The 17,232-nt window shown below is 40.0% G+C and overlaps 1 protein-coding gene across 1 annotated transcript in view; it reads left to right on the plus strand.

Moving 5' to 3' along the window:
• The window catches only part of Pgant2 (polypeptide N-acetylgalactosaminyltransferase 2), a 463,080-nt gene that overhangs the window by 369,603 nt on the left and 76,245 nt on the right, over positions 1–17,232 (plus strand). The window contains exon 3 of the mRNA XM_067153354.2: positions 2,425–2,523. Within this exon, the coding sequence (XP_067009455.2) occupies positions 2,425–2,523 (99 nt within the window). The remainder of the gene's footprint in view (positions 1–2,424; positions 2,524–17,232) is intronic.

Consider the following 17,232-nt stretch of genomic DNA (forward strand, 5'->3'; position numbering starts at 1 on the left):
TTATTTTGATTTAGGATATGTTTGGGTATATTAGTGATCTTTCCTAGCGGCCTGTAATATGTACAGTCGCTCAAAAGAAGAATGAGCACATGATTTTAAAGTTCCTCTCAGGTAAACCTTTTACAGAAAGAATGGAATCTATAGATATAATGTCAGTTTTGGGTTCCGTAGGGTTTCTCTCCACATGGAAAGTGAATTATATTGTGATAGTAATTAAAATTGAGTATGATAAAATATTACAATTTAGGAACAATTTTGACTGGAAGCCAACGATATTGAATTATCGATTTTGAACACAATCAACTGAGATGAAATCTGTTACCTTGGGTAAGAAAGAGAGGACAATGACAACGCAGTAATCAATCGAATACCATGCACCCTTTCTTCTTTGGACGACTAAACATTACCTCTCGTGACCTATTTAATGGGCATTAACTTTGTCTTTGATATGTTTCATGCTTAGACCCGCTAACTAGATATTGCGAGACACATTCTTGCACTTAAACGTCCCTGAATGCCAGTATTGGATCGTGGATAAGAGAGGAAATGTTCTATCAAAGAATAGGCGGTTAAAGAAGTCCTAATTAACTTCTTACTGGAATATCGAATGATATGAGCTCTATATTGAAAAAAGTTCACCTTTTCGTGAAGAAATATCTATTGCAGAATGAACAAGATGAAAATTCGTTTAGTACCTAATGGTGTATGGCCTCCGGAGAGCCGTAGTACAGGTCTTTTCCTAGTAGACGGAATGCAGGCGTCCTATATTTCTGTGAGGATGGAGTCCTGTCTAAGATGATTTCTAATGATGAAGACGGCTCACACACCCAGCCCCCGAGCCAGGGAAATTAAACTATTAAGATTGCAATCCCCGACCCAGCCTGTAATCGAACGCGGGATCCACTGTACCAGAGGCCAGAGCGCTAACCATTTAGCCTTGGAGCCGGACGTCAGCCCGCTAAGTGACACACTTGCGGTCGGGCGTGCAGGAAGTGCTTGGTAATAGCGCAGATCTAATTAGTGAGCTGATTTACGTCGTCGGAGTATTTTTAGTGCTTCTTGATACTGGAGGGGTTCATTAAAGCAGAATTAATAAATTTGTTACGGCGCAACAAATGAAAGCATTGTTCTTAGGCACGATTGAAGTCCCTGTTTCAAATAACGCAAATTCATCAAGAAACACTCGGATGTACTTTATAAATCTTTGCTCCGTGTTCAGTTCAACTATCAAGGATCCGAAGGAAAACAAACGCTTAATATATTACGTTCCTCACCATGTCGAATTGGTTTCTTAGAGTTTCGTGAAGAACCACGGTGCATCTACATCAGTCCGAGTACTTCTGTTTTTGTAGATGGCACTTATTTTAATAGAAGAATATGTTTGTATATATATGTTCTTTTTCTCAACATAAACATATTTTATGATGTTCTGACACAATAATGCGTAGCGTTGCTATTTTCAAGAACAATAATACATTTTCTAGTGCTTCCGTCTGATATGTAATTCCTTTTTTGCGATCTAGAAGTGCTTCTTGCCTGTCTTCTCCTATTAGTTCTACTCTTTCATAGTTTGAGCCCGTCCATTTCCCCAGTGGTTTGAGGCTCTAATGAATAAAGGTCGGAAGAAACCAGAAGGAACTGCAAAATGATGTAACCTTTTTTTTTGCACACACTGTATATTGCCAGTTTCTAGGTACACTATCCAAACATGTTGCTTTCATCGACCTACTTCTCAATAATAAACAGCTCGACATCCAGATCCTTTCATAATGCTTGTAGCTATTAAGTTGTAACTCCTTGACTCTTTTATCTTCTGACAGGAGCTTGAACGTTTCTTCTTTGTATGCTTCCTTTAATCGATTCTTCCTTAGCTAAACCTAGCTCCTTTCCTATATATTCTTTCTTTCTCTTCTCATTGCTGTACCCTCGATTGTATATAATGTATTTTTTTACTGTGCCAATCCGTTACTTGTGTGTCATATCTGTATTTATCTTACCATGCCTAGGTAAAGTTATTCTCTTCGTTTTACTTTGTCTTTAAATTTCTCGTTCTTTTTATTTGAATTTATGTTTTATTGTTAATTTTTGTTTCCCTACAGTTTTCTTATTAGTTTTTTTAATTTTCTTACGCTACTTTTGTCATTAGTTGATTTTTCTCCGTTGCTCTTTCATTTTTTTTAAAGTTTGCATTGTGCTGCTCTATTGTAAATATATTTTTCATTGCAAAAATCTGTAATTCGGCATCTCGCTGTTTTATTTTCCTAAACAAATAAATAAATACATATTCAAGCTGCATCTTTTGAAAATGTGCTGATAATTATTTGGAGATAATTTTTTGTAATCACAGATATTCCAAGTCTTAATGTGAATCAGCTTCAAACAAAAACATATATCTAAGAGAGATGTCTCTGTTGTGTGTTTCAGGTGTCGTAAGCGTAAGTGGAGGACGGACCTGCCGGCGACAAGTGTCATCATTACGTACCATAATGAGGCCCGCTCGACCCTCTTGAGGACTGTGGTGAGGTGAGTGGCTCTACATAGCTCAGTTTCTTACTCTTTATGATTATTTCATGTTGGAGCTCGGAACACTACTCCTGCATGTCTATAGAGACTGTTACGTAATGAGGACCCGGGAAAAGAGAAAAAGTCATTTCTGAAAGTAACTCACAGAAGTTCTGAAATTGATTTAAGGGGTTTGGTATATGTTACTGTACACCCTCCAAGAAACTGAGTTCTTAAATTATGTTTTTATGGCCAAATTATAGCAGTAGGCTATATTCTGGTAAATAAATTTGTAAACATCTGGATTAGTTTTGATGTTATGAATTAAAAAGCAAGATCCTCAGTTTCAGTTGTCATTGAAGGGTGTGAGAAAAAGCTATCGCTCATTTCTCGTTGATTAAATTTCACAGATCTGTTTCCCTATAACTTCTAAACATGTTGCGTATGTTATTGAATTTCCCTTGCATTCTTAAGTTAAATGACTGTAAACTGACTAGAATTGTACGTCTGCGGTTGATAATTGTTTTTGCAAAAGTTATCCACATGCAAAAAATTGATCAAAATATATTTATTATTAGTGATTTAAGCTCACCAGGAAGCGCTTATGACTGTTCTTTTTGGATGCTAGCTTCATTTCCCAATGCCTCGTGAGTCCTACTGGTAGTTTTCACTTTCTTTCCTGTGAAAGAGTTTTGCGAGATTGAATAACCTTTGGTAGAAGAGACCACAAATTTACCAATTATAGAATTGAGCGCGGTCTGAGACATCAGTATCAAAAATCCCAGCGGAAGCTAAGTCTCTTTTTAACTTAATTTAGCTATACGCTTCCAGTCTTGTAGCTTTTGAGGAGTACCAAATATGTTATATTGAAGTAAATTACTAATTTTGAATATATTGTACCAGGAAGGCATAGGGCCTGGCACATACGAGTAATAAATCTTTATTCATGAGCGAACGGCTAAGTTACGATGCACGAACAGCTGTACGAGAGAATGTTCTCGTTCTCACTGCACTGCGTGAGGGAGACCGCACGAGTGGAGCAAGATCAAGTGACGTCAGCACTGCCTGTAGCTTACCTCCCCTTAGAATTCTCTCGAAACCATTTTTCAACTTCTCAACGACTGGATCAACAAATATGTGACCAACACTAATTTGTAGCCCATATTTTAAAAGTGTAACCCTGAAAATTTGTGATTAATCCGTCCAGTGGTTTCCAAGATATAACAAGTAGAAGTTTGGGAAGTGTTATCGCCCCTTCATCACATGACTCAGTGTGCTGCTCGTAGCCAGATATAAATAGGTCAACGAACCAAGGTTATAGCCAGTGTGTGTGTTCTACGATTATGACAGAACGACAGTATGCTCCGTCGCGATCCGCGAAGACGTAGAAGTCACACTCGAACACTTTGAAATTGTGCGAAGACGTCGCAAGTAAAGTTTCTACTGCGTCGTGACGAATGAAGTGTTATAAAATTTTCTCCGACTAAATCGTCATTGTATGCTATTTAGGAGTGTGTTAACGGAGTGAAGTTACAACATAAATTGTGAGTTGAAGTGTAATTGGAGATTCAAGTATTTTATTTACCGGTTGACGATATTGTGGACTTCGTAATTTTCTCGTAATTCTCAACTGTGTCATTGACTGACAGTATTCTAAGACATTACGTGTGATAAACTAAACTTCTAATTTGTGACCATTTTAATGATTCTGAGACACATTTCTCATATACTAGTACAATTGTGAACTGTGTGAGATACTATTCCACTAAACATTCCACCAATAACAGGGCTAAATGTGACTATTTTTTCGTGTATTTTCTCTAACTTCTGATCAATACTACGAGAAACTAACTGAATATTAAGAACTTTTTATGGCAATATTAAGTCGTACGGACTCGTGTTATGCAAATTCAGTCATAAAATCTTCTTAATGTATGAATAGTGTTATTCCAGAGACTGTTTTAGAGACTGTTGTTAATGACATATTTTCAAATGTTTTATGGACTGTTATGATTATTCTACGGTCGAACCTAAGACATAATCAGTGACTATTATGAACTGTGACAGTGTTCAATCCTTATTTTACAAACTGTGAGTGTGAAAAACTGTGTTTTCCGTTTTGAAAACGATTGTAAGTCATTACTTCATTAACCTGACTTACGAATCATACGGTAGCATAGACTGTGATATTCTGTCACGTATTCAACACCGTAAAACCAACGTGAGAATACGAACTGTGCATCGAGACTTGTGTCAGTGTATAATACCAATCTTAATGGTAATTGAGAGCTCTATAGTCCATTATTTTGTGCCAATTGAACTTCCCGTGTTCAGACATTATCTTTCAATGAACGTCGGAAATCTTGGCAAAGTGTCACGAGATTCTGCTGCGTCGAACGTCATTTCCAGCGTAGGATTAACGTGGTTTCATCGATCATGGTACCCATCGAGGGACGTCGACGAAGGATAATAACGTGGTATCTTCATTGAACGGACTTGTCACGCTGCTGGTGCTGAGTTCGAGCCTTGGCTGCACGCTGCAGAAAGTTCCAGTCACCAAGCCGCAGGACAGCACTACACCAACACTTATAAGCAGATTCCAGGTGATTTTGTTATATTTTGAGTAATTCCACTAACTGACTTTTAACAAAGCACTCAATTAATCATAGTGCTCCATCCAACAACAGAAAAGTGCTTCGTGTGAATTTCAGCTTGCTATTTCTAATAATTTAAGAAGACTTTATGTCTTGTTTTTGAACTGTATATTCATCTTTAAAATCTTTTATAACTTGAAGTAATTTCACGTAGATGCACTCCAGGGTTTGCAAGTGCACTGTTCTATTTTCAACTTAGATGAACTGTAGGAGTATACAGCAAGTGATCAAATATTTTTTTAATTTGAACTATCAACTGATTAATGGATGTGTATGTTAATATTATGTTCAAAAATATTAGAAAAACTGTAGGTTTGCATCACAAGTGATGGACTTATGAAATTCAATGTGCAAAGTGCTATTTTAGTATTTAAATCCATCTTAGATGAACTGTAGGGTGTTTACGATCACTAAAAATTGTGATATTTATTTTGGACATTTCTAATCAAGTTGATGTCTTAGAATACAACAGCATCGATATTTTATTTTGCATTTTTGAACATTTAAGTTTGACGATTCAACTGCAGGGTGACTTTTATGAATATTTTTAATAAATATTGACAAAAAGATTTTACCATTCGCCCTGTGAAACTATCCATCTCTGTACCTGCTCCAATAAGTAACCGAACACTACCCGATATCCTTCCCATGCTCTGGCCCCATAATCATTTCCTGGTACAATATATTTCTAAAGTAAGATACTATCAGAAATGACTTTTTCTCCTTTCCAGGGTCCTCTATCTGTGACTTTAAACGGCACAATTAAAATGAGAATGCAAACATATTAATAAATGGACAAAATATAAACAAAATGATCAATATCGACAATTAAACGGCTACCATTTCGAATAATTAATTTGTGGATTTGATAACGCCTGTATCAGTTTCGAAATATGATATTCTATTGTGAACATGTAATAATTTAAAAAATAATTTACATGTGGTAGAAGCTGAAATAATGATTTAAAATGACCAGGTATTGAATGTTGTAACTTCATTCCCCAGTTATTTTAAGAATGATAAATTTATTTATAATTGTAGTTCCATTTAGGAATTTTTATTTATAATTCTTTAATTGAGAATTGTTCTTTTACTGCGTACTAAACTCCGTAACCAACGAATCATTGCCCTTAAATCCCATTAAGAACCATGGATCTTCAAAGATGACATTCAGATTTTAACCTGTTCTCTGATTAGCGAGGTGGCTATTCAGATTTAGTTCGTGGATTTTTTGATCAAATTCTCGACCTCCTTATTTCACCTCACCAGACGCCCGTTACAAGTTCCAGACAAGGAGTTAAAATCTTCAGACGTGCAGCAAATCAAACGCAAGTCTCCGGGTAAAGCTGAAAATCTGCTTCTACACCTGGGAGCTGACAACCTTTAAAAAAAGAATAAAGACATGACAAGGTCGGAAATTGTAATGTACACAAATGTGCAACCATTTTTTCCTTGAGGAAAGCTTTGTTTGCGGGCTCGAAATTACACCTCAGTAATGCAGAAAACTGAATCTATAATGTTCCTGTGGTTCAGACATCACGTAAAACTGCAGGTACCTCCTATATCAGTTCCTTGAGCGAGATGAACGTGGCATCTCACAAGAATGAGATAATATGGAGCAAGTTCGAAATGGGATTATTCACGATATACGAGTAAAAACAAATGCAGAATATCTCATGTTGGATAAATATTACAGAACACTGGGCCAGTTAGCCGTGCGGTTAGAGGCTCGCGGCTGTGAGCTTGCATCCGGGAGGTAGTGGGTTCGAATCCCACTGTCGGTAGTCCTGAAGATAGTTTTCCGTGGTTTTCCATTTTCTCACCAGGCAAATGCTGGGGCTGTACCTTAATTAAGTCCACAGCCGCTTCCTTCCAACTTCTAGGCCTTTCTTATCCCATCGTCGCCATAAGACCTGTTTGTGTCGGTGCGACGTAAAGCCACTAGCAAAAAAAAAAAAAATATTACATAACAGCTTATAAGTCATAGGAAGCTAGTTTGTAAACTGCATCTTCTGGTACAAGAGTAAGTCAGAAATTACGTTTCTGTATGTTATTATCAAGAAACAAATCGACGCACAGGTTTACAAGTAGGTGAAAGAGAACCATGACGCAGCGACAGCTACAAAATGGTGAAGGTACTGAGCGAATGTTTTCAGAGGAGGTTAGCGCAGAGGTGTGTTTTCTGTTGGCAGAAATCACGGAACCTGTCAGCATTCACGGGAGGATTGTATGTGTATCCGCAAAAATAGTGACGTCTGCTCAGTAAGTGCAGATATGATGCCATGAATTTGCACGGTTGTGAGCACTGTAACATATGAGAGGAGAGGCCGTCCATTAACATCAGACACATTTCTGCGAGATAGAACATTTCCAGGGGCGTTGAAGTAAAATAATTTTTTTACAATCTGCTTTATGTCGCACCGACACAGATAGGTCTTACGGCGACGGTGGGATAGGAAAGGGCTAGGAGTGGGAAGGAAGCGGCCGTGGCATTAATTAGGTACAACCCCAGCATTTGCCTGAAGTGAAAATTGGAAACCACGGAAAACAATCTTCAAGGCTGCCGACAGTGGGGTTCGAACCCACTATCTCCCGGATGCATGCTCACAGCCGCGTGCCCCTAACCGCACGCCTAACTTTCCCGGTGAAGTAAAAGACGAAGTGGTGAAATGGTTCAGTGAGTCAGGCACCACTTTCTTTCGTCAGGAAACGGTGGAAGTCATCTCAGGCTATAACAGATTCTTGAATGACTTCGGTGACTGTCAAAAATGATTGGTAGCCTGTGTCGGGATGATAAAGTCAAACAGCAGCTAGCTTCTCAAAATATAGGCGCGCCGTTTTCTGACGTTCCCTGTTCCTACTTTGCCTCTCAAACGTTAGTGAGATCTCTGTTGCACCTCATTTGGACATGTGAACAGTAGATGATGCCGACGGCGCTCAGCTTTCTAGTCCGTTCAGCTTCGCTCATAGTGGACTTCTCCCTAGTTCCTCGATCTGCTATATCGGTGGTGTGAGCTCGTGTTCCCAGTTTCGATTAAGATGAATAAGCCATTGTAATATGTTGTTACGCTAATTTTCCGCTAAAATGTCTTTAAACAAACTCGGCACCATCGAAAGTTCTGATTACATACTTCTATCTGCTAGATGAAGTAGATATATTCATCAAACGTTTTCCGTGTTTGCGTCTAAATCGGACAACGCGTGTAATCTCGGTGCCTTCTCAAAGTTGACTGTGCATCCGAAATTGCCAACTATTCTAGCATGGACCCTTTCATTCGTTGCACTACAAAGAATTGGGGAAACTTACTGTTTGACGGTTGTGAAGCAGTTGAGTGCAAAAGCACTTGCACGCAAGGCAGCAGTATCTGTATCAGCATTTGAGCGGCTGATACTTCCGGTCACTCACGCTACGGCATCCTTCCCATTCCTGGACCCGGTTAGGTGTAGATACACAAGTACAGTTGTCGCCTCGGATAGGTACACCCAAAAATGAAGCAACAACATAATTCCTAAGGCAGACTGGTCTTCGGGACTCGCTGCTTCTTTCTGTACGCTTTGCGTTTTTCTCCGAATTCAATGTAAAATGGATTTACAAACAGGCTAAGTATGCGTATCAGTTCATAGCCGCTGTTGAATAACTGTCCCTATTTCATCCATGACAGTTCAAGATATTGGCGTCGTTTCTTCTCTTTCATGTTCTAGATAAATGAACTTCGTTGGGAGGATGTCTCGTACACAGGTGTGTGGCGTTTTAAACGAAATGTGCTGTTCTTACTAGTATACCGCCCTTTGCCCTTCAACTTGGTGCTATTCGCTCATCTTCAAATCACGATCTTCTTATTAATCCTATAATTTCGATAATAGTATCTTTGGTTAAGGTTTATAAGGCTTCCCTTTGAGTGTTTCGATAATTTCCTTCTATATAATATCAGAAAGACTGAACCGAAGATAACTGTCTGACGTATAAGATAGAAGTGATGGATTTGTTCCAACATGATCGGGGTTGAGTCAGCCTTTCGCCGAACCTTCGACCGGGAAAACCATATTCTCCTTTCTTCTACCGGTATTCGGCACTCGTTCTCGTTCAACTGCTCTTTTGCTGAAGTGCTGCTCCGCTCATCTGCTCATCTACATTTTGACTAACACTCGTAGCTCGCTGAAAACTAAAGGATGATCGTTCCGTTCAGCTTTAGGAACTCAATAGCCCTTCCAGCAGACTGGCCTGCTTCCAAACCGACTGACACTTCAAATATTTTACCTTCTATGGAATGGACTGAATACCATCGACATACGTTTCCTATCCTATCAGAAAATGTTCTGCGACTCTCGGGGTATGAGCGAGAAACGTGTACATTGTTATCTTCTCTCCGCTGTCAGATTAAATTGTTTGTTGTTCTACTGCTGCAGCTGCTAATATTTCATTGAAACTGTTCTCGTGGAGTGCTTGCAGCCCGTATGTATTCTCAACATTCATTTCACCTGATAGGAGAGTCTACATCACACTCTAGTGCTTACGGAAATACATTTTCCTGGAATCACAGTGATAAGGGCGATGAAATAAAAATGAATATAATTTGGAAAGATGGAGGTTGGCGATAAAACGAAGAAATTCCTCCTCGTGAAAAAGTTGTGTTCTGGATATGTTTTCCTTTAGAAAAAACAAGTGATTAATGAACAGACTGATCTTAATGCTCCTGATCTCACACAAAAGAAACCTACTAAAAGGTGATAAGATTAATGCATCTGTGTTAAAAAATATGCAAAGTAATTTTTTCCAGTAAATTTCGTAATAGTTATGTTTTGTACCAAAGGATCAAAATGTAGCTTGATCTGTGAGCGTCCAGTGTTCAGTTCCGAGCGGACTTGATCTCCGAAAAGGATGAAGTTCAGTTTGATCTTTTGGTATCTGCAGTATTTTATTCTCTTATAAATTTCCTATTTATTTATTTATTTTATTTAAATGAAGTGAAATCTGTAGTATGATCAATTAGTTACGGTATCTTAACAAGAATTACTAAAAGAAATTGTTTGTAAATGACTAATATAACCAATAATATAGATATCGTAATTCGTTTCATTAAAAAATGTAAAATATTTATTTTGGCGATCAATCGGATGTTCAATGGACGTGTTTCATGAAGCAGAAGCAGCAGCAGCATCTAAATCATTGCCAGAAAAGTCAAAACATATCCATGCCGTTGTAAAATTGTATTCCCTCAGGGATTAAAATGTTTTGTATTCATTCGGAGATTAAAGCGTTGCTGAGGCAACCCCAAGCGAACGATTGATATTAAACTTTACAATGCAAAGGAGAATAAAGGAATATTGTAGCTTTGAATCGTTCAAGAAAAGTAAGTCCAGCAGGGTCTTGATAGGGAGCGGTGAGAAGAGGATCTCTGCTACTGAAACTGAGGTAGGCCTGTGCATATGCATTTTTCAACAAAAGAATAAAGCCAAGATAATTTCTAAGAAGAAAACATATTTTTCAAATAAACCGTAAATATTTTTTCAGTGCATCGTTGTATAAAACGACACATAAACAAGTACTTGAGGATGCTTTACATTTATAGGTGATAACACGAACATACAAGAAACAAAATCAATAGTTTTGCTAATATTGATGCTTTCACGGCCCGTACTTGTAGACATGATATGGGCTTTTGGGCTTCTGCTGTGTCATGAAAACAAATTCCGCACCTCACACCTGTCAAACAAGAACACGTGGTCTTTTTGGTGAACAAAAAGCACGTGGAGTGAGGTTACGCCCCTCCAAGATGACGTCTGTGTGGTTAGCCTTGTACTCTTATTCAAATTCCGTGCCTCACACCTGTCAAACAAGAGCATATTCTCTTGTTTTGTAAACAAAAGCACGTGGAGTGAGGTTAGGCCCCTCCAAGATAACGTCTGTGAGGTTCGTCTTGCACTATTATTCAAATTTCGCGCCTAAAACGTGCTTATGTTTGTGAACAAAAGCACGTGGTCTTGTTTGTAAACAATAGCAGGTGGTACTAGGGGTCAATCACCTTGTCAGGGGTCAATGACCTCGTGGGAAAATGCTTATACAGCCCCCATTGTTTCAGAATGGCTGTTGATATACTACTCGAACGGTTCTTATATTTTATATTTTGTTTTGCTTTATTTTATTTTACTGTCACTGTCACAGACAATCACAATCACTTACACAATCACTCAGTGATGTATTCACCTCCACTCTCTATGACCGTCTGCCAACGTTCAGGTAGCAGTTGAATGCCTCGCCTGTAGAACTCTTTTGGTTTTGAGTGGAAGAAATCTGTTAGCCATTGGTCAAGAGAAGCTTCGTCAGGAAACACTTGACCCTGAATGTGGTTAGAAAGAGAGCGGAAAAGATGGATTTCTGAGGCGGCAACGTCAGGCATATACGGATGATGAGGAAGAGGTTCCCAGCCAAATTCAACAATCACACTATTGGTCAATTGCGCTGTATGCGGACGAGCATTATCATAGAACAATGAGACTGGTTGTTGTCTTTGTCTTTTGTTGTCAATAGCAACGGCAAGCCGTCTTAGCTGGTTACTATACACAGCAGAGGTAATCGTTACTTTTTTCGGAAGAAGTTCATGGTGAAGAATGCCATCTTTGTTCCACCAAACACACAACATGATTTCCTGTGGATGGGTACTATCTTTGGCATGGGGAGTTGCTTTTTTAATGAGGTGAGCCACTCTTTCCTTTTCTTCATGTTGACATACAGGCACCATTTCTCTTCACCGGTGACAATGTTCGAAAGGAATGCTTCGTGCCTATCACAAGCTAACGGGTACCGGGCAAGCAATGACGAACAGATGTTTACTCGCTGATATTTTTTTACTGTCACTTAGCACAAATAGTACCCATATACCCAATTTCTGTACCTTACCCATCGAATGCAAATGGCGTGCAATAGTTGACTGATCACATTCAAAAACTTGCGCCATTTCCCGCGTTGTTTGATCAGGATTCTCAAGAAGCAACTCATTCAAGCGATTTTCGTCAAAATCTGAACGTCTTCCAGAACGTGGATCATCAGACAAGTCAAACCGTCCTGCTCGAAAGTGCGAAAACCATTTTTGTGCTGTTCTTTCAGCAATTTCTTCATTCCCGTGCACTTCACAAAGTGTTCTCGCAGCTCCTGCTGCACTGGATCCTCGGTTAAACTCGAAGAGTAAAATGTGTCGGAAATGCTCACTTTTTTCAACTGGACATTCCATATCCGTTTGTCTGAAATATGCACAAATAATACGTTCACAATCAAGAAAACCTGTGTTTCACAACGCACAAACTCCAAACTCAGTTAAAGAAACGGAATGACGATAAGCAATCCCTTCACGCCACATTGTTGCCAACCCAAAACAAAAACCGTACGAACTTATGCAACGTCTCTATAATTTCTCTCGTAGCACAGCTCCACGTTTCTGCACTCTATGAAGTAAAAATAAACTTCCTCTGAGCGAAGGGGAGTATGAATTGTACAGTACGTCACACACAGCTGTAGTATGTGAAGCCACTTGTTTCGATATTAAAGCCATTCGGGATGAGAATCTTCCACTCCCTCTTCTTGATTAAGTCGAGTGTTTCCATTAGCTCTCACTTATCCCCCCACAGTCTGTCCAGACCTCGGATATTGACCTCCGGCTGAGCGAACAAATGGAACGCTGCACACGAAATCATTCTTGCACATGATAATATTTGCATAGCCTAGACTTGAAGGCATACGTTATTGATCTTATGAAGTCATGACTGATATGTTGCCATTTTTTATTAAAAACTCGGATTTCCAATTTTAACCTTATAAAATGCCTCAGTTCTTCCTCCTTCAAATCCCGTCATTAGTTTTTCCTTAACGCCATTTTTAATACTCTAAATGCCGTATTTAAAGGGTAGAGATTCAGCCAATGCACCTTTCTTTCACGCTGTCACGACAACATTAACTTCAAATTTCTTTCGAGCTACCATTTAAATAATACCGGTGGAATATGTTTACCTTGTCGTAGACTTAAGCCGTGCGTGAAACGATAAAGATATATTATTCTTTTTAATTCGTTAGGGCCTACTAAGGACCACGTTCCAATTTCAATTATTCATCCTTTGTTGTTATTCCTTCCTTTTCTTCCAATATTCCTTCATTGTTTCACTATGTTTCCTTTTTCTTTCTTCAGACCACTTTGCGTCGGTTTTCCTTGCCTCCCTCCCTTGGAATTCTTTCATCTTTAAAACTATATTCCTGAAAAAAATTATCTTTCCATTACTTCTTCTCTGACGATATTATTATTATTATTATTATTATTATTATTATTATTATTAACAAATACATCGCAATTGGGAAATATTCCGGTGGCAATGATCACTTACAGTGGTGTGATAATATAGTAAAAACATAATTACCCAACAAATACAACAACAACAGTACAACAAGCATTTCCATGGAAAGAAAATATTACAAGAAATACTACAAGTTTAACATTCTAAATCCAGCATCATCACATACAAATTCACACACAAAAGTACACATTTCAAAAACATTAGGAGAACATGTTCTTTAACGTCTGGTATGTGAACATTGAAATTAAATGGCGTATGGCTTTTAGTGCCGGGAGTGTCCGAGCACAAGTTCGGGTCGCCAGGTGCAGGTCTTTTTGGTTTGACACCCGTAGGCGACCAGCGCGTCGTGATGAGGATGAAATGATGATGAAGACGACACATACACCCAGCCCCCGTGCCAGCGAAATTAACCAATGATGGTTAAAATTCCCGACGCTGCCGGGAATCGAACCCGGAAACCCTCTGACCAAAGGCCAGCACGCTAACCATTTAGCCATGGAGCCGGACATGTGAACGTTAATTTGGTAGATGGGGTTCCAATGTTCGTACAGCATACCTTGTGACCTTAGCTACTCAGGATATGTCAAATCGAAGTTATACTCCATCTGTAGGCGTAGCCACGCATTAAACTCTCAGGTGACCCTTCAAAACAAAGTGAATAGCCGTGCGTCCGTGTGTCGTTGTGAGGTGCACAGACTACTGCGGTAATTTGAGCACTTTGTACGTAAACCAGCTCATTCCATGAGAACGAGGTTCAAGTCGCAAGGGCCGTCACTTTGATCCAGGAAGGATGGACTTATCCTCGTATTGCTGTGGATCTCAACGTCTCTCCGTTAGTTACTCACCGCTTGTGGAATCGCTACAATGAGGCAGGCCAGTTCACAAGGAGGGTTGGAGAAGGTCGTGGTTGCATGACAACCCCACAGGATGAGCGATATCTGACCATCTGTGCAGTTGCGAGAACTGCCAGAGAACTGCAACAAGACCTCAGGAGGGTCACTGGAGTCATGGTGTCTGACCAGACAGTAAGGAACAGGTTAAGAGAAGTGTGTTTACAACCCAGACGTCCTGTTCGAGTGCCCCGTTTAACGCAGCAACATCGGGCAGCTCGCCTTCTGTTTGCCCGCACCCACGTCAGCTGGCAACTTCGCCAATGGAGACCTGTCTTGTTCACAGGCGAGTCCAGATTTCCCCTGACACAGCGTGATGGACGTCAACGTGTATGGAGACGCTGTGGTGAGCAGTACATGCCAAATGTTGTCCAGAAAGGGGACCGATTCGGACAAGGTTCTTTGATGGTGCGGGGTGGCATCAGTATTGATGGCCGTACGCATCTTGTCGTCCTTGGTAATCTTACCGCTGCGGCGTAAATCGATCAGATACTGCTGCAGACGTGTTGGTTGCTGCATACGATGTTGGCCCTTAGTTCTTACTCATGCACGATAATGCCAGGGCTCATGTAGCGCGTATCACCAGAGCTCTCTTGCGAGAACTGGACATTCAAATGATAGAATGGCCAGCAGTGAGTCCCGCCCATAATCCCATCGAGCATGTGTGGGACAGGCTTGACAGAAGTATTCGTGGGCGTCCGGTTCCACCACAGGATCTCCAAGACCTCGAACAGTCTCTCATTGAAGAATAGGACCTGATGCCGCAACGTGAGCTCCGTCGACTTATACGGAGCATGCCACGTAGTGTATATGCCAAGCTGTGATAAATGCTTGTAGAGGTCATACACCACACTGAAGCTCTCCAACTGTGATAAAAATCCACCCTGGAGGACTGTTCTCACTTTGTTTTCGCCACTAATTGGACATTTCCGTTTGTGTTCTGAAAATGAACGCGAATCCATCGATGTTCTTTTGTATACTTCAACGGTAAAGAATAAAGTTTTAGTTGGTAATATACATGGGTTAGATATATTGCTTTGTGGAGCATGGCATACGTTCAAAAACATGTTCCCATAATATTTTTGAATTGTGTATTTCCAATGTTCAATAATACGGCTTACAATACTGTACGTTGAGCTTACTGCAAGCTTAACATAACACCGTCATATACAAAATGACACGTACCTCAAGTATATCAAAATTGTACACTATGACTTACAGTAGAGTAATTTAGTAATTTACGGTCCAGGGCAGTTTTGTAGGAAGTATGTTTCTTAAAACTTCCAATTGCTTTTATCCGTCTTAAAACATTTTCAGCTCTTTACCATGCATAAAATGTTCTTTGCGACAGAGTTCTTATCCGATTCACATGAAATTTTCAGAGAATGTTATATGTACAGGAATTAGAAGTAGTTCTGCAGTTCATTATCAGTTGAATATTACCTTCATGTTAATACTCCTGGAATAGCAGGAAACTAGATTTTTGCGTATTGAGTGAATAATGATAAATTTAAACGAAATATCTTGAATAGGTTTTTTTTTTTTTTTTTTTTGCTAGTGGCTTTACGTCGCACCGACACATATAGGTCTTATGGTGACGATGGGATAGGGAAGGCCTAGGAGTTGGAAGGAAGTGGCCGTGGCCTTAATTATGGTACAGCCCCAGCATTTGCCTGGTGTGAAAATGGGAAACCACGGAAAACCGTCTTCAGGGCTGCCGACAGTGGGATTCGAACCCACTATATCCCGAATGCAAGTTCACAGCCGCGCGCCCCTAACCGCAGGCCAACTCGCCCGGTCGAATAGTTTATACCTGACTAAAAAACTTGGAGTTGTTCTTAAATACATGAGTATTTTTGACAAGTCTGCCAAATTATAGCCCCCAAAAAATGAAAACTGTGCCGCAACGAGCATTTACAAATAAAATTATTTGTCAATAACTTTGCAACCAATTAACTAATCAACTCCAAATTTTGTGTAGGGTTATATCTTACTAAGACATGCTTTTTTTAAAAAAATGGTTTTGATAAGTGGTAAATTATAGAAGTTCAAGACTTCAGTTATGACTTCCGTCAACAAGAATACGTACTCGCAGTTACTTTCAAACTTGATCCGTATCTCTATAAAAGTAGGTAAGGGTTATTCTGTCCGAAGGAAGGTCCGAACCTCCGCAGAGGTGTTCCTGAGCCGGAGTTTACGTGCAGTAGGGTGGCCAGTTCCTTTCCGCTCCTCCATTCCCTTACCCGCCACCAACAGCGCGTGGCAACCCATCCAGCTCCTGACCACGCCCAATGTTGCTTAACTTCGGAGATCTCACGGGATCCGGTGTTTCAACACGGCTACGGCCGTTGGCTATAAAAGTGTAGCGTTGATTGATTGAAATATGTTTCCATCTGTCTACAATGACATACAGCTGTTATTTCGGGGGTCTGAATGGCTCATACGGTTGAGGCGCTGGCTTATTCTGACCCCAACTTGGCAGGTTCGATCCTCGTTCAGTTTGGTGGCATTTGAAGGTGCTCAAATACTTCAACCTCGTGTCGGTAGATTTACTGTCACGTAAAATAAATCCTGCGGGACTAAATTCGGCCACCTCGGCGTCTCCGAAAACCGTAAAAATAGTTAGTGGGACGTAAAACGAATAACATCGTAAAAAATGTAGTCACTTCATTTACGCATTTTTATTTTTCTTCTCTTCTTCCACCGCTTTTTCCCACTTCGTGGTTGGGTCGTCGTAGGCGCGAACTGTATCGCACGTGTCGATTTGGCCCTGATGCCTTCCGTGACGCCATACGTGTGTCTTCTCCATTGTGTATATGGGACAAGTACCCAGTCTCCGAGTCGGA

This window comes from Anabrus simplex, chromosome 9 (genome assembly GCF_040414725.1).
Source record: "Anabrus simplex isolate iqAnaSimp1 chromosome 9, ASM4041472v1, whole genome shotgun sequence".
Classification (NCBI taxonomy): domain Eukaryota; kingdom Metazoa; phylum Arthropoda; class Insecta; order Orthoptera; family Tettigoniidae; genus Anabrus; species Anabrus simplex.